The sequence below is a fragment of the Chroicocephalus ridibundus genome, chromosome 8, assembly GCF_963924245.1.
Source record: "Chroicocephalus ridibundus chromosome 8, bChrRid1.1, whole genome shotgun sequence".
Lineage (NCBI taxonomy): Eukaryota > Metazoa > Chordata > Aves > Charadriiformes > Laridae > Chroicocephalus > Chroicocephalus ridibundus.
The window spans coordinates 38,426,456-38,444,460 of NC_086291.1; the positions used below are offsets into that span (position 1 = coordinate 38,426,456).

At 49.6% G+C, this 18,005-nt stretch overlaps 1 protein-coding gene across 1 annotated transcript; it reads right to left on the reverse strand.

Moving 5' to 3' along the window:
• Positions 1-526: 526 nt before the first annotated feature.
• TEDC2 (tubulin epsilon and delta complex 2) lies at positions 527-9,856 on the reverse strand. Its single transcript, XM_063344572.1, has 10 exons — positions 9,588-9,856; positions 9,396-9,494; positions 9,128-9,183; positions 7,959-8,643; positions 6,463-6,516; positions 4,405-4,489; positions 3,932-4,040; positions 3,612-3,713; positions 2,984-3,195; positions 527-748 (listed from the first exon to the last, which is right to left on the reverse strand). Exons 1-10 carry the CDS (start codon positions 9,611-9,613, stop codon positions 599-601), a joined length of 1,578 nt encoding a protein of 525 aa, XP_063200642.1. The 5' UTR covers positions 9,614-9,856; the 3' UTR covers positions 527-598.
• Between the last annotated feature and the right edge of the window lie 8,149 nt (positions 9,857-18,005).

Below are 18,005 nucleotides of genomic sequence, written 5' to 3' on the forward strand. Positions count from 1 at the left end.
GGTTCAGGCACCAGCCCAGCTCAGAGCAGATACCCCTGAACCAGAGTCGTTCTACCAGAGGCACTACTGCGTGTGGCCTGGCCCACTGTTGATGAAGACATCGAAAACACTGTTAGACAGGGAACATTAGACAGTGACCGCTATAATACTGGATATATGCCAATGGGTGAACATAATAATAGGAAAGCAGCAGCTCAGGTTCTCTGGATTTTCAGCTGCTGGGAGGCTGCGCCCTACCACACTGCGGTGACCTGATCAGTATAAATAAAGTTTTATTGCTACCTACGCTGCCTGCATATAGGAGCCTGATGTCAAAATTGAGGCGGTCAAAAATCTAGAGGCAGCCGGAGACACAGACCTTGCAAGAAAAGCAAAAAAAAAACAGTGTCTGTGAAGCTCTGAAGGGGCTTCACAAAACCTGAGTTAGCAGCTTATAAAAGTGATATTAAAAAGAAAACAAACAAAAACACCCCCCCACCCCCCCCCCAAAAAAAAATTTAGCTGGACAAATGGGCAGAGTAAAAAAGTTGATAGAAAAGATTTATTGCTTAAAACTGTGTCTGGTTATGCAAATGGCTAGTAGGAGGTTCCCACTGGATCAGTCTGTCAGCTCATCTCTCACCAGCACAGGGAATCTCTTGCCACCTTCACAGAGCTGTGTGTAGATCACCCGATACAGCTGAGCTGCAGAGGCCTCTTCTGGGTAGAGCCTGGACTCCAGGACAGGAAGGAGTTCTGCCATGATGATCTGGGCAGGGGCAAAGGAGACACGTCATCAGAGCCAGCATGCACTTTATAGATTCCATGAAGTGAAGCAGCTGCATAACAAGTGGAATCTAACCAGAGCAGTATGACTAATAACATGCCAATTGATAGACAGATACTTTCTTTTGTAATATTTAACAAAGGCAGAGTTGTTCATCCTCTGCTTAATGAAGTACACCAGCAACCACCCAGTGTTCCTAAAGCAGTGGGACAAACGGTGGTGCTTTTCCTCTGCTGTAGAGATGGCTCAGTGCTGGGATAAGATCAGCATCCTACGAGAAGCTGAAGCTGATGTTGACTCAGGAGCTCTGCAACCACACACTGAAGTGCTTACTCACCCAATCTAAGTTGAACCCTTCACTTGTGACTGTTCCTATCACCTCCCAGTTGAGCCATGTTAATCCAAGACAGACCAGCTCCAGCCCAAACAGAACAAACCTGCAGGCCTCCCCAGCAGCACAGGCTACAGGGGATGCGAAAACTGTCCAACACTCCCTGACCTGGCCTCTGGTTTATTAAGCCTAGCTTGTGATCTCGGTCGATGCTGTCAAACAACTCGCTGTCCTGCCACAGCATAATTAACAGCACAGTGCTCTGGGATTATGACTGTGACTGACAACTCAAGCACAGGTGAACTTCCAATCAAAGGATAAGAGTCAGCCATTAGCATCCCATTCTTGAATTAATGCTCAGAAAGACATCTTGCCTGGGATTTTTTTTTTTCCAGCTGGCATTAGCTAACGAAGTCTGAGCAGTCTGCACATTAAAAACCCACATAGCCTACTGTACACTCTGCCTTCCCAGGAGAAGAATGGATGATGAACTGCACATGTCAGTCACCTCCTTCAAAGCATTTTTCAGTGTTGGAAACAAAGGCAGACCCAAATAGAACAGAGGACAGGGTGCATGGAGGGGGTTTCCTTTCCTGTTCTCCATAGATCTCCGCACAGGGACAGGGAAACAGGACACAATTGCTAGCCTCTGGGAAGAGTCAAAAGCTGCACAGATGAAAGCTACCTAAGGGGAAAGCTGGCACATGAAGGAGTACTGCACTGTTCCACTTCCTAAGAGAAAGCTTCTCTTCCATCTGCCCGGCCCACTCCTGATACATAAGAATAGAGGAAACGGGCCTTTACCATCAAAGACAGGCTAAGAACTACCAGGACTTTCTATTCCCCCATGGAAAGGCAATGGACAGGGTTGGCCTAGAGATAAATACCCTGGGAAAGGACGTATGTATCTTGTACCAAGTCCATTCACTTCACCTGTCCCAAGAATTTCACCCGTCTTGCACCCTCTGCACAGAGGTGCTTCAGATGCTCAGAGCTCACCCAGCAAAACCAGCTACTTAGATACATGGGCAGAGGAAACTGAGTCAGTCGATGAAGCATCAGGCAGCAGGTTTTGGTCACTACTTCATTTTGGGCAGATTAAAAAAAAAGAAAAAGTCAAAAACCTCATAACCCATAGTTCAGGTTTATAGCACTGAAGTCCCATTTGAAGACAGGCAGCAATCCATCTTCAGCCAGAGGGAGGAGTGCCACCAGCCATGAGTATCTTCCCTGGCTTACAAAAAACTACTTTTCCAAAGCCTCCATCATTCAGGTCAACGGCAAAGGCTAAGTCAAAGGAGTAGATGTGATATCACAGATCTTCTCTGCCCTTTGCTGCTGTAGGTTGAGAAGAACAAATGATCCCTGTGCAGCAAGTGCTCTGCTCAGGCTTGTGGAGAGACTGACCTACTGTGTCCTTACAGGTAGCCTCAGAACAGTAAAAATCAAGACTAGCAGCACAGTGCTTTAAGATTTTAAAGGAAAGGAACAGACAGCAGAGGAGTGCACTAGCTGGAGGTCACACAGGAAGAGAACGACAGACTGGGTGCCCTAACGGGACTGTAAAGGGCTGCCAAGGAGTCTTCAGGCACTACCAACACCAGCTTCCATTGCCAAACTCTTTTAGAGCAGCTAAAAGAAACCCCAAAATTTTACCAGGAGAGGGTCAGACATTTAAAGGCCTCTGCTCCGGCCTTAACAAAAGTAAGTCCATTCATCTAAGCACGGTATTGATGGGACTTGAACAGGAAGCACAAACACAGAAGCACCGCTGGGAGAGCCTGCTGTGCTGCTGCTCCCCAGCAAAACCCCATAAGCCAGCTGTTGCCCTACAATTGCTCTTTTCTTTCCCTACTCCAGGAGTGCTAACACTTTTAAAGACTCACCTGTTGTAAGGCAATTTCTTGGTGCAGCATCGACACTTGCAGCTTCAAGGCAAACAGGTCCCTCAGCTCCTGGAAACTGGAGTAACAGAGGAGAGGCACAGCCAGCACACCTGCACTGTCACACATCTGTCCCCTGGGGGGAACACAGGCTGGAGAGCAGCTTCCTATATCCTCAGCGCAGTCTGGGCACAGCCTCATCTGGGACTCGAGAGCTGCCAGAGTGGAAGAATTGGCCGGAAGCAGAAACATATAAGTCAAAGCTGTACTTGCTGAATTTGTGATCTACTACTGCTCCTAGAAATTAGTCCGGGTAAGCTCCTCGCACATGGCAGAATCAGGACATCTCAAGCTACAGCATGCAGTCTCCCCCATCTCTTGACACCTCCCTCACGAACCCTCCCGAATTGCAGCAGTTAAAAGTCCCAAGCCTCTCTTGAACACAGATGGGTGGCAAACAGATACCACGGCTTTGTTTGCCACCAGAGAATTTTACATGCTGTATTACCATTAAGGATAACCAGGAGAAAAATTATGTTGGTCCACAGTGTTCTGTGCACAGATGGCAAACTACTGTTCAAGCACAGCTGGCCACATTCATACCTGACTACAAACCCAGGCGCTGGCTCACCTGCTCGCAGAAGCTGCAGCTTATGCAGGCACTGGGAAACCGTGGTCTGCAAACCCTCCAAGGTTAGAAGGCTTTCATACTCTCTTTGCAGAGTGGGATGATCTAGAAGAGAAGCAGAGGAAAACCAGCAGGCAGGAGCATGCTGAAACCTTTCCCCCCAAATATGAGTTTCTAGAATGGCCTTCGAATGCTCCTCATGGAGTGTTCCTGTCCCTCGTGTCCAGCACATGCCAAGACCACAAGACATGTGGAACTAGAGCCCACTGAAATCATCTTTATTCCATCTTCTTTCCCCTCCACCTCCATTTTTTTTTCCTTACCTGCAAGCTCAGCTTCCACATACTGGCTCAGAAGGGAGGGGACATCCTGGAGGACCTTTAACTCCTTCTCTATCTTCGCAGGACTGAAGGCCGGCATTGGTGAGCCAAACTCAAACAGCAGCAGCTTAAGGAAGGTTTCACACCATCAGCTCTGTGCACTACCCCAAGCCCCGGGTCAGGCTAGCTGGGATCAGGGACAGAGGGCCAGCAGCCCATGAAGTGGCATTGCAGGGGGAAGGCAAGGATAGCACAGCTGAGCATGACATGTTTGCCTTGTGGCCTTGTTTGTCTGGATGAATATTTTTATGACTGCACTATAAAAAAAAAAAAAACAACACAAAACACATTTCTTAAAGACCCAGCTTGAGCTCCTGTTATTGGAGGCATAACTCTCTCCAGATGGGAGCACACTGCAGAGTGACTGCACCGCACCACTTGCTCGTGGGAGGGGGCGGCGAGCTGAGAAAGGATACAGTTGTCTGGATCCCCTCTATAAAACGGTTCCTTGCAGCTGCTGCATCCGCATTTGTTTGGCGGAGACAACATCTCTCCCATGCCCTGAAAATTCAAAAGGGGCAGGAGGTAGAGGAGTTACGCTCCTTTGTACCAGACAGTGCTCACACCGAGCTGCGACAGACCAATGTGACATATCAGCGCTTCAAATGCAAGCCCCTTCCTCACCCCTCACTTTTACAGGTTATTTACTAGCCATTTCCCCCCTCATTTTTGTCAGGTGGTATTAGATCAACAAGGTCACCCTGCAGAAAGGGTTAGACACTGAAAAACACCTATGTTATTTCCCTCAACTTGTTTTGAGGGGAAGGATTTACAGCCATCAGAAGTGAGACAACGTATTTCTATAAGCAGAACGTGAACTTGCAGCACATCAGTAGTTCTGTTGCATCACCCTACCTATAATTTTTTCCCATGGGAAACAACAAATCTTCCCTTCCTTTCTTGGGGGGTTAAGTCTTCGCATTTCTGTACATTTGCTCTGTTAGTCAGTGTGTACAATCGGAACAGCAGACAGGACAAATTCTCACCCTAGCTTTTATCACAGCGGTTCCTTCATATGCCAGACTTCCTCAAGACTCTAATCCTTTGTGGGTTTTTTTTGGACAAAGTAGTATGTTTGGCAAGAAAAATGACAGCAGTGCATCCATATCAGGGACACAAAACAGAGGTTTAAGGACAGTATCATGAGTAAGGTGGCCAGGACCTTGTATCAGAGTCCAGTTTTTAAGAGAACACGTCACAGAAATAATACCAGAGAGGTGCATTTCACTAACAGAGCTCAACATCCCCACAGATGCACAGTCCCCGTAATATCCTTTAAGTAAAGGACTGCTTTAAAAAGCCAGTGCATCTCATCCAGTCTCCCCAAACCTGCTGCAATAAGTGAGAACCATCGGGAGGAAGCTTAAAATAGTTATGCAGTGCACGACTATCTAACCTGAGCGTGCATATGTCTCCTCGCCACCCAAATGGGTCTTTTAAATCGTGATAGAAACTGCAGTTTTCAGAAACACATTATGCAAAGAAATAGCAAGGTTAATGGAACAGAATAGAACAGAAGTTACCCAGCAAGATGCGTTCCCTCTATAAGGGATCTTCAGCGCAAAGGTTATTTTCAATCTGTCACAAAGTTGAAAGTAATAGTGAAGAGTGTGGAATTACACCAGAATTATTAGGATGCCGAGAGGCTCGATGTACAAGTGAAAATTAAGGGAACCAAGTCTTTACGACTTGCTGAAGGTCAACTAACAAATTGGCGTCTGATAAATGACAGTTCCCAAGAGGAGGAGGAATTCTTGAGGGTAGCACAAGGAACTATAGCTAGATTTAAGATAAGGTTTAAGCTTAATATCTGGACAAACCACATAATGAGAAATCTGCTGAATTATGGCAAGACTTCTCAAAGAAAATGGCGGGGAAACCCCTCCAGAAGGCTGGGGAACGGAGTAAAGCACAGAGTTCACCAGAAACCCAAGCACCTGCACCATCAGTACAGTAACACTGTAGTCGTCTCTATTTAAGAGAGCTCATCAGCAGGAATCGGCCTCAAACAAACACAGCCGCAGTGCTTCCAGGCTGGAGAGGTGCCCCAGCAGAGCAGTTCAGGTCAGCAACCAGCTGGGAAACTCTTTCACTGCACAGTGTATACAGGCACCCAGCCCACAGGGTTTCCTGCCTTCAACAAGTGTATGGTATCAGCAGAGACTTCTGCAGTGCTGTTAAACCCACAATTCAGGCATTCCAGTACCTTCACAACTTGGGGGTTAACAGGAATTAGCACTCTGAAAACAAAAGTAACACTAGTGGCTAAAATAACACAAAAACATATATTCCCAGAAACAGCCCTGCAGAGACAGGCTCTTTTGGAGGACAACTCCTGCTTGAGCTCAGGCCCCACAGACTGCAGGGCCAGTGCCCCCCTGTCACCCCCAAAGCAGCCAGGTCTCCATCTGACCCCTCCCTGCAGCCCTTAAGCAGAGGGCAGTTCTGGACTGCACCAATCAGGCTGGGCTTACCTGGAGTTCCTGGAATAGGCTTTCCTGTAGGGAAGGGGTAGCTTCAGCTGGCATCTACAAAACAAGAGAACCATCAAACTTGACTCCAGAGAGCAGTAGAGGCTTGCCTTCAAATAAAGTGACATTTAGTCTAAATTTGAAGTTAATTTAGCTGTAATGGGAGACGACAACAACCCCTGGAGACTGAATCCACCACTGCCTTCAGCCTGTCCTCAAGGAAGGAGGATCAGTCTGCTCATTCATTCCCACGAGTGTCACTCAGTGGACTTGGGAGAGCTCCCACATCCTACCACCAGCCATCAGAGGTTCATCCAAGGTGAGGAGCTGGGAGCAAAGCCCTGACAAGGCAGAGTACAGACACGGAAACAGCATCTTCAAGGAAGCTGATCGCTGCAGACATGAGCACAAGCAAGCCTCCCTGCGTTGCCACACCTGAGCATGACAGGGCAGCTTTGCTTAGCACCAGATCACACTCAAAGAAATGGGAAAGGGGCTTCCACTGGGAATACGCTTCTTAACCCCAGAGTAGAGTAGTCCCTAATGCGTTGTTGGAAAAACATGTCAGTTGGCAGTTACAGCTATTCACATGCAGAGTATGAACACAAGACCACAGTTGGGATTTTAAGTAAATAAACATTTGAATCCAGATGCCTGTTCCCCCAGCAACTGTCACTCAGCGTCCTGTGTCCGTTCCAACGCCACACAAACAGTCATAATTTCCTCCCTGCACAAACACAAGAGTTGGACTGTGGCAGCTGAGAACAGTTTCTCAACACTTTGCAGGTGCAGGCACATATCAGATCTGAACTTCACTGTTCCTTTAAAGCAAAGATTACACAAAAAAGAATATAGAAATTTTCTTAAAGAAGACAGACTGATCTGAATGCTAATCTATTCTTCTAACAATTATTTTGCAGAGAATCTCAGTAACATCCACTTCATAGTTCTTCCTACACCAAACGCTTGGAACAAGTGCATGCTAGTCAATACCGATTTGTGTAGTTACATGGGCAGTATCTTAGAGGTTAAAAGGGCTAGCACTAAATCCAAATACCGTCTCTCCAAACAGCATTGGGCATATGCTTTTTTGACAGAAAGAATTCATGCATTATATATCAGCATTATGTAAAAAAATAAATATTTAGAAAATCAGTAAGTTTTAATAGAAAGTGCACTCAGAGGAAAACTAAGGCTCAAGAAAGCTCCATAGAGACAGCTTTCCAAAAGAGTCACGGGGGCTAGGAAATACCAAGTGCCTTAATTAAAATCCTTTCAACATTTCAGCCATCCAAGAGTAAGCCCTTAAAAGTTAAAACACTTGCTCAACCACAATAAAGGCTTTTAAGCTGTAAAGGATCCTTCCTCTTGAGAAGGATCTGAGGAGAGGTGAAACCCAACTGGGATCTACAGAGCAGCTGAAGAGACCAAACTTTGCAGATGTGCTAGTCTAAACAGCAAACAGAACAAGACAGAAGTGCCCATCTCTCAGCACTTACCCCTTTTGCTGCAGGGTGACTGTCTGAGGTGAGGTGCTTCTTCCCAACACACCTTCAGTTGCAGGGTCCTCCTTTCTGCTGGACTCTCCCAGGGAACCACAACTTTTCTTCCCTGCATCAAATACATGCCTGCCAGCAGCTATAGAGTTCTTTCCACCAGCTGAATCCCCTACAGAAAAGCTTTGCTGCTTATTCAGGGCAGATTTGGACAAGCCAGATGTCTTTTGGAGTTCAGCTGCCACACAGGTGTCTCCGTCACTGGCACTGACTGCTGTCCTATGACTCCTTCCTGGTTTGCAAGCCAACCCTTTTGACAGGTTCTTCCCAGCTGTCCTGGAGCCTTGTGAAACACATCTGGCTGGGGCTTTTCTTTGCAGTTTTTTCACATCTGGCTCAGTCCTGTAAGGGGCTCTTAGCTGGCATGGAGAGGGCTTCTTCAAAGAAGCAGGCTTTTTGCTTACAGTTATCACCTTTGTGCTCTCAGGAACAACCCCAAGAGGTACAGGCACTTGCTGCTCTTCAACATTCTTGGGAGCAGGTCCCTCACCTGCAGATTTCTCTCCTGTAGCTCTCTGGGCCTCTAAAGGAGTTTTTTTCAAAACACTTTTCCTGATTTTCAGTGCCTTCTCTAAGGCCCTGTTCAGCAGTTCCAGCTCCGCCAGCTCCTTGGGTGAAGGCTTGATCTCTGCAAGAGGAGATGTATCAGAAAGTCCAAACCTAGATCTTCCCTGTTTGTCACTACACTAACTCACTCTTCCAGGTGTTACAGAAGCAAACCGAACCCAATGAATGGTGCAGCAGGCATTTTGGCCACACTCCCACAGTGAGTGCACAGGCGATGCATGCAGGCTTGCCAAAAGCCTTGAAGGCCTAGGATGGATAGGAGTCACAGGAGGAGACAGTTCTTCTGAGTCAGCCACCCCTTCTCCAACAAGTGACAACCACCACATCGCAGTCAGGCCTGTGGGCACCTCATTGCTGGCCTTAGTTACCATGGGATGACTCCAAGCTAACAGCAAGGAGGAAAGTGGGAGGGAAAAGGTACTGCGAGGGCTTCACATCGCTGCAGAGCACTGTAAGGACTCCTAACGCCGAAGCGGGCTCCCCCCGAGCCAGGCCCAGGGCCTGTGTGACACGAGGAGGCACCAGGCCCAGTGGGAAGCGCTCACCGTGTCCATTGCTAGAGTCGGCCTCCGGGTGCGGCTGCTCCTCTTCCTCATAGCCCCTGGGCAGGGAAGAAACACAGCGGCCAGGGCCAGCATTGCTGCGCACCGACGGGTTCGGCTCCCCCACGGCCCGCGGGGGCTCCCCCACGGCTGCGGCGACACGAGCCCTGCCGGCACCAGGGACCCCGGACCCCCGGCCGGGCTCCACCGCCTTCCTCCCGGCGCAGCTTCGAAGCCAGGCCTCCCGAGGGAGCCCCAGGACCGCACTCACCAGCACCGCAGGAGGGCCCGGCTCCGCTCCGCCCGCTGCTCCAGCTCCCGCCGCCGCTCCGCGCCTTCGCCCAGCGCCGCCAACAGCGCCGCCGCCAACCTGCAAGGCCCAGCACCGTCAGCCTGCAAGCGAACGAGCGTCCGGCCCGCCCGGGCCCCGCCGCCCGCTTCCCCCGCACCGAGCCACCCTCACCGCCGGCCGCGGCCCGCAGGCAGCATGAGCCGGTGTCGCTCAGCCCCGTGCTGCGCCCGCGCTCCTTATCGCCCTGCCAGGACCCGCGGGGCGGGGCCCGGCGCGCGGCCGGGAGGGCTCTGAGGGGAAGGGCAGGAGCGGCCTCGCGGCCGGCGGGCTCTGTTCAGCCCCGGCAAGTCCCTGCTCCGCCGGGCTCGGCCCTGAGGGTTTCTGCAGCCGGCCCGCTGCCGGAGCTCCCCCAGCCCCGCCTGACCCGGGAATGCCGTTTTTCACCTCAGCGCCTCCCTCCCCGCCTCGCTGAGGGCAGCCGGCCCACCTTGGGGAGGGGTAACAACGCTCTCACAGAACTGACCCCTCCTAGCAGCTTCTTGTAGCCGCTCACTGCTGAGCTTTTATTTCTCTTGGCCTTGGCTGTGGCGGGCCGAAGGTAGAGACACCTGAGAACACGCAGCCCCTCTGGGGGCTGCTGCACAAGGCCCCCGGAGGCCGGGGGTCACCCTTCTGCCGGCACCGTGTTCTACCTGTAGGCCGGGTCCCGCGGGGAGCCCCCGGCGTGCTGGGCCGGCACAGGGAGAGCACCCCAGCGGAGACCCCGCCAAGGGGCAAATTTATGGGTTGTTTTTATTGTTGTTTAGACAATCATTTTGTCACCCGGTGACCCCTCCCCGCCTGGGAAAAGAAGGAAACACAAGGGTTGAAATATAAATAGATTTCATAGGATAAGACTAAATAATCAACAATAATACTGAAGAACCAGTATTGCTCCTGATACTAACATAAGATATACAAGAATTATACTCAGCCCATTCCATCAGCAGAAGCCATGCACTCCCAGCCAGTGACAGCCAATGTGAGACCCTGCAAGCACTGTGGATTCAGGAGGAAGGGAAGGGCTCAGGGCTCCAGCGCCGGGGCAAGGAGTCCTCAGGATCACAGCCACCAATGGAGAGAGAAAGGGAGCTCCTTGGCAAACTTTCTAATCTATATAGAATGTGACGTTTGTGGTATGAAATAATCCTGTTGGCCAGCCTGGGTCAAGTGCCTGGGTCTCGCTCCTCCTCATCCCTGCACCTGGTAAGGCTTGAAAACACTAAGACCTTGAATCCCACATAGCCTAGCTGGCTATAAAGTAAATATTCTCACAAATTCAGACACTAGAGTCCTCCAAAAGTGGAGTTTTCCCCAGCATTAGAAGAGAAATTAGTCCTGTGTCGCTCAAACCAGGAGATAGGTTTTTGATGGAGAGAGGAATCTGCCTTGTTCTGCGCCTGTGGAAGCTGCCTAGTTGGTAACGGGATCTCCGTTGACAGCTGGATGTTGCTGAGATCCATCCTGTCAGGACTACAACTATTGCTGGGGGGCGGCACGCTGTGGAGTGCAGTTCTCCAGAAGTGCCCGTAGCTGGCACTTGGCGGTGCCTGTTCCAGGCAGCTGAGGAGCACGAATCCAGTCCTCCCCCCAGCAGAGCAGAATAAAAAATAACAAAAATTTAGAAAGTAGGGAAGAAGCAGTTCTTTGCCTTTGAGGGCTGAATCTGCAGGTGATGTTCATGATTTCTCTGCACCGCATGACCACAGACTCTTCTAAAGAGAAAAAGATGAGAATTCCAGGTGACTCATGGAGACAGGACTTTAAATCCCCTTATAAAACATTAAAAACATATCAATAAAATCATGGAATTTATCACACAGCACATTGTGGGCTTCCACAGTCACCATCACAACATACTCGCAGGTGTAATTTGCATCATTCGGCATGTGCGAAGTATGATTTTTCTTTCTATGGACTTCGCAACAGAATCTGAAAATTAAGCTGTCCCCTTTCTGGCTTGTATCTTGCAAATACGTGTGAGTTCACTGTCAAAACACTGTTAACGACCCTGCTTTCGAGGCGTGAGCCAAGACAGAGTGCAGCCTGCTCTTCCGTGGCTAAGTGGGCTCAGCAGGGCTAACCAGAGCATCAAACACTCAGAAAATACTTTAATCAGCAAAGCCAACAGCTGTAATGCTGTGAGCCCCGCCCCACGGAGCACAAGAAGGGCTCGCTTTCAGACAGCTGCTTCTCTAAGTCTGCCTTCAGCAAGGTTCTCACTGGATTTCCTTGTTGGACAAATGGGGGCTTGACTCAGAATACCCGGATTTGCTATAATTTGTGTTTTGGAGCAAACAACAAACGGTCCCAACCGCCCATCCCCAAATGGGGATGGCCACGGAGATGCAGTTTTACCTTAACCCAGCAGAGGGCCGAGTGCTGCCATTGCTGCCGGCATCTCCCGGTGCTCTGGAAGAAAGCAGCCTGGGCGCTCAGAGTTACAGATCTCATTAGGCACCTGGATGCTGTTGACATTTAAGCAATTAAAAACAACCAAAAAGGGGATTAGAATGCTGTAATCCAGGAAAGTCACCTGACGCCTGAATCCCGCTGGAGCAGCGCTACTGATGCCGCTGGCTTTTGCACCAAATCTCTGCGGTTTAGAAGTGCTAAAAAAGCAAGACACCCCAAACCCAAGAAACACTTTGTATTTGAGATGAACCAGGCACGTGACCCGTACAGAACCTCTGCCTTTTGCTGGCAGTAAGATTCCTATTAATGGCTAAGAAAGCTTTAATGCAAGCCCTTTGTCATTAGTCTGCATCTCACTGGGAAAAAGGGCAAATGACAATTTGCGTGTTGCCTCCAAGCCAAGGTTAGGTGAGCGCCACTGCCACCACAGAATTAGGAGGGGCAGCACGCCGGGAGGTGGAGAGGGCAAGGCTGTGACTGCCCCTTCCAACCGCAGTGAGCGCCGCAGCAGTTAAGCTGTGGAGCGACACCATGGCGCAAGAGTTGGGGTGAGGTGCTAATTAGCAGGTAGATAGCAGAAACTTTCCGACAAACATAAACCCACTCGGGGCTCAAAGCGTGCCTACCTTTGACATAACAGCCTAGGTGCTCCCTCCTGGCACTGGACATCCTCCACTCCCATCCACACCTCTGCTATGGGCTCCCGCTGCCTCGCCTTCTGTTGGGTCTTGCAACAGGGCAGTTGCTGGGTAAATCAGTTCCAGCCTTCTCTTGTGGGTGGTTGGTTTTCCAGTGGATCATCTGGCAAACCCAGATGAGGAAAAAATCCAAGGTGTTTGTATCTGATTCTTTCCACTGGCAGCAGCTCATGGTAGAAGGGGTAAATGCAGCAAAGAGCCACGCTCTGTCCATGTAGCAATGAGCCCTGACCCGGTACAGACCTGACCTGCTGGCACAGTTGGCACAGGAGACATTTATGCCAGGACTGAGGGATCAGATTTTAAATCAGCAGAGTCTGAATTATGGTTCGACTTCATGACATTTCTTGCTGGGAGAACGCTGGGTGCCACGACATAACATTGAAACTGGTGGAAATTACTACTTAAAGATTTATTTACAAAATATATATAGGTTAAAATACCTGTGCAAAGTACGAGTGGCAGTTGCTGGCAGTCACAACTCTGTCACCAGTTATTTTCGGTACCTGCAGTGACAAGGCATTTTGCATAGATGAGACGCTGGGGAAGTTACTGTGTCAGCACTTAGCACCTAGGTTGACAGGTGCCAGGTGATATTCTGCAATCCATATTTCTTCTTTACTGAGAGCCCAACTGTCAAATACCTGTTGGCTAATAAAAAGAGTTGTCCAGGCACTTGGGTCTCCTGCTGGGTGCCTAAAGCTCTTTGAAAACCCAGCTCGTAGTGCATGACGGTAGGACTCCCTAGGGTAAAACTCAAGTAGGCATCACGCTTCAATGAGCACCAAGGAAAAAAGAGAAGCAGGAGATAAAGTTCACCACTAATAAACTGACCCACACTTTCTTTATTATATCACATAAGCGGTGCTCCTCCTGTGTGCTGCCCGTGGAGATCAGTGTTATCTGCTGAGTTGATGCAGGAAAATCCTCCCTGTATGTACTGGGGTAATGTCCTATACAAACTCCTCAGGTTCTGGAGAGATAGCGTAAAGACTGAGGACACTCACTCACACTCTCCTCTGGGTCCCAAAACGATCTTGTTTGAGTCAAGGAAGAGGGAGACCTCCCAATACTTCCAGTGTAAGCCTGGGAATGTTGCTGTGCTGCTGGGAAAATGCGTAAATACCCGAAGATCCTTCTTCATCTCTTCTTGTCATTTCTTTGGAGCAAAGACTCCAGGAAATGAATCTGTGGGAAATACGGGTTATAAATAGATTCCCAGACCCTATATCTTGCTGCAGTCAAAATCCCTGCGGAATTCACGTGGCTATCAGCAAGACGGAGTAGGAAGGGGGGGTGACATGTCCTGGAGAGGCCAAGTTGCAGCTGGAAGTGAAGGGTGTCAGTGTGCAGTGGGCACATTGAAGTTGCTGGGGCACCCTGTGGGTGCTGTGTCCAGCCAGCCAGTGGGCGGATTCCCAAGCTGCAGGTCTGTCATCGTTTCTGTTGTGATATAGTTAACTTTTTAACTAGCAGCTGGTATAGTGCTATGTTTTGGATTTGGGATGAGAAATACCTTTGATAGCGCACTGCTGGTTTTAGTTGTTGCTGAGCACCCAAGGTCTTTTCTGCTCTCCATCCCACCCCATCAGCAATGGGCTGCCGGTGGGTATGTGTGGGGAAACAAGAAGTTGGGAGGGGACACAGCTGGGACAGCTGACCCCAACTGGCCAAAGGGATAGTCCATATCATATGCTATCATGTTCAGTGTATAAAGCTGGGGGAAGAAGAAGGAACGGGGGGACGTATGGGGTGATGGCGTTTGTCTTCCCAAGTAATCATTATGCGTGATGGAACCTGACTTTCCTGGAGATGGCTGAACATCTGCCTCCTGATGGGAAGTAGTGAATTAATTTCTTGGTTTGCTTTGCTTGCGTGTGTGGCTTTTGCTCCACCTATTAAACTGTCTTTGTCTCAAGCCACGAGTCTTTTTTTTTCTCACTTTTACTCTTCCCACACTCTCCCCCATCCAAACTGGGGGGAGTGAGCAAGTGGCTGTGTGGTTCTAGCTGCCAGCTGGGGTTAAACCACAAGGTCACAGGCTACCTGAGTTTATAAAATCAGGACAAGCATCAGCTTTGTAAGAGGGGCTAGGTAAAAAATGCTGACAGCAGGGACACTCTTATAGGGGGAGTGCTCTACTCTGCATCCTCACCCTCTTCCTGAGCTGGAGGTTACATTTTATCAGCCCTCATTAACATGAAACAGGGAGGATGAAAGCCTTATATGTGTGAAACCATGAAACAGATGGGGCTACAGTATGTATCCAAGTTGGAAAAGAGTACAGCTGAGGTGGGAAGGTCCAGAAAGAAAAGGGAAGGTCTTTTCAAACATGGTCTCCTGAGACATGAGTGTCTGTACACCAGCTTGGCAACTGGGATAGGGGAAAACCCAAGGTGGGGAATGCAGGGCACTGGCAGCTGGATTTCGCTGCTTTGCATTACCTCGGGCTCCAGCAGCGCTTGCACTGGATGTGGCCACAAAATGGTTGCAGCTCCCTCACTGGGACCACACTCAGATGAGCTGGTGGGATGAGACTTGCTCTAGAGGCTCTCACTTCAGTGCTAGAGCTCAGAGCAGGCAGCAGGCAGGGAGGGGAGGATCTGCCGTCCCACGAGACTTCCCACCAATGGCAGAGGCTAAAGCTCTGGCCCACGGAGCGGGTGATCTCTGCCCAGGCTGTGCAAATCCGGTATGGCTCTCAAGAGATCCTGTTTGGCCATGTGGGTGGAAGGAAGTGAGGTACTATGGTTTGGGGAGAAAACAGTGTTTCAGCAAGGAGAGCTGTGCTGTGGTGTAAGACTCGGGGACAGGGAAAGCTATGAATCTGGAGATTTGGCCAGGGTGTTTGGAAAACATCTGCAGCAATTCATCACACAGCCCCTGTGAACACCATGTGCAGAGTGTTCTGCCTCTGGCCACTGTGTTACTCTGCCAGTGGTTTTTTTGACAGGCTGCCGTAACAACAGGGTCTTTCCTCCCATGTCCCAGCAGAAAATGATGTATTTAACACATGCAGGTCCCCGTAAAACCAGGCCAGCAGTTTGTATGCCACAGGGGAAGCAGTGGATTAATCCCCTGCTTGGGGAGTGAATGTGTTAAAGATGATCACATTAGCACATCTTCAAAATCCTGAACCCAAGCTGAGGTCCTGGTTCACACCAAATGCAAGCAATGTCCCTCGGAGCTGTCAGACAAGGAAAGGGGCTTGTCCAGTTGTTTGTAGCAAGTCCCCGTATCGCTAAGATCTTTGGGGCTATTTTGCCCTTTCACTAGCTGATTTACAGTCTGGGAAAATGCAGCCAAATGGAAACCTGAGGAGTCCATCCTTTTTTCCCCTGACCTTCTCACAGCATGGGCTCTTGTGAAAAGGAGGAGATGAGGGCTCCTGTGGGACAAAGAGCACCCATCCACAGACCAAGGCTTCCCCTGCTGAGGATTTATGCACTGGGGCTCAGGATAGTGTTGGGCAGGCTTCCGAAATGCCTCATCAGAGTTCTCATAAATGCCATACTGTTCCGCACCTCCCCAGACACCATTGCCTGTGGTCTGCTTCACTTCTGACAGCAGGAGAGACCTTCCTACACCAGCACTGCCACTGGCAAAGGAGGGACTCACTGCAGCTGGGGTCTGGGAGAGCCCCAGCAGACCGAACTCCCTCAAAGTGAACGGCTTCTTCACCCAGTGTATGCTTCTGTGCTGGAAAGCCTTAGACAGCCCTGCTAGAGAGAGTTGCTGTGAGATTTGCACAACCACTTGTTGCTCAGAGTGTTTGCACACTAGCAGTTAATTCCCTGGGAAGAGCAGCTCCCAGGGATGGGGGCTGAACCCTGGACCCATCGCCACTGGAGGCTGCAGATGCCAAAGGTTGCATGGGTTAAAAAGGAAAAAAAAAAAAAAAAGAAAAAAAAGAAGCTATTAGCAAAACTCATGGGAAAAAAAAAAAAGACCAATAGGGAAATAAATGCAAAGATCTTGGTTTCAGGGAGGTCTCTCACCCACAGTTTGCCAGGGGAATAAGACTGCATGTTGTCTGGTTGCGTACTGTGTCCTGTGCTGCTGCTGTTTGCTGCAGGTATAAGCAGGGTGCTGGGCTTGGTGTGGTCAATATGGCTTGTGACCCTGACCTCCCTGTCCCACGCGGAGTACACAGTGAGCAGCCTCTGGCCTGTGGTGGTGTTCGTACGTTCATGAAGGTTAAATGGGAACATGAAGGCTCAAGGTGGTGAGTACATCAGCCACACTGGCCACTGCGTGAGCCCGAGTCTCTGCCACCAGCGAGCTCAGGCTCTGGCTAATGCCGCGTTTGAGTCTGAGCCCCACAGAGGATGGAGAGAAGCAAGGGCCAAAGACAAATCTTTTCCTATTTCTCTCAGAGTTACTGGTAAACGTACAACAAATTTATTTCCTTCTCTGTTATTGTAATACTCATGGATAAAGGCTAAAATGCCGCTGACTCTTTACTTATTAGAGGAAGTTCAAACACGGGGCATACGTACCTCAGAGAGGCAAGGCCTCCCACTCAAACACATTTACATTTATTCCCAGATGTCTTCCTTCCAGGTGAAGAAAGGAGAACCAAACCTCTAATTTTGACAGGGCCTATCTTTTCCCATCCCAAGATATTTTTGGCCAAGACAGTGAGGGTTGCTTTTCTGTACTTGTTTGGCAGGTGTCTGCGCAGTGGGGTGGGGGAGAGCACAGCTGGGCTCAGCCTGGTCACCCTCACTGCCTCTGCCACCTCTGCGGGCATCAGGCTGTGGAGCACGTAACAAGAGTTTACCATGGCCCCATGCCCCCTCTCTGCCCAGAGCCAGCAACTGGTCAAACTGGGTGCTGCTGCAGCAGCTCATTGTGGCTATTGTGCAGGCACTGGGCTGACTGCTGACGGAGGCCATGCCTGCTGTGTGGTGGCAGGACCCGGTGTAACCGTGCATGCTCTTGGTTGGGGTGGTCCCTGCTCCTGTAGCACAGAAGGTTAAAATGGGTGAAAGTCCAAAGGTTTGGAAAACAATGTGATGCCAGGGATAAAAAAGAAGAGACCTGGCAGCAACCGTACAAATAAGTCTGCTTTAGCGCTTACTGAAATAGAGCACACTGAGAAAGAAAAACCTCCAGACCCTCATATATCTATGTAAACAGAGGTCCACACAGTCAGAGTCCACTGGTCTGGACAATAACCAATGGCTTTATGAATTGCTTTTCCTAATTGCTCTTTTACTATGTTCCCTATTTAGTTAATAATTAGGAGTCAGAGGAGAAGGGAAATGCCAGTTCTGAGTCTGTGGTGTGGTGACTGATGCTAGCAGAGGTTGCAGTAATATATTTAGATTTTAATAGAGCATTTGACACCATGTCTCAGAGTCTTCTGCGCAAAACTGATTAAGACAGGCTATATGTGAAAGCTAATGATGGAAAAGACTGCGTCGGGTGGAGG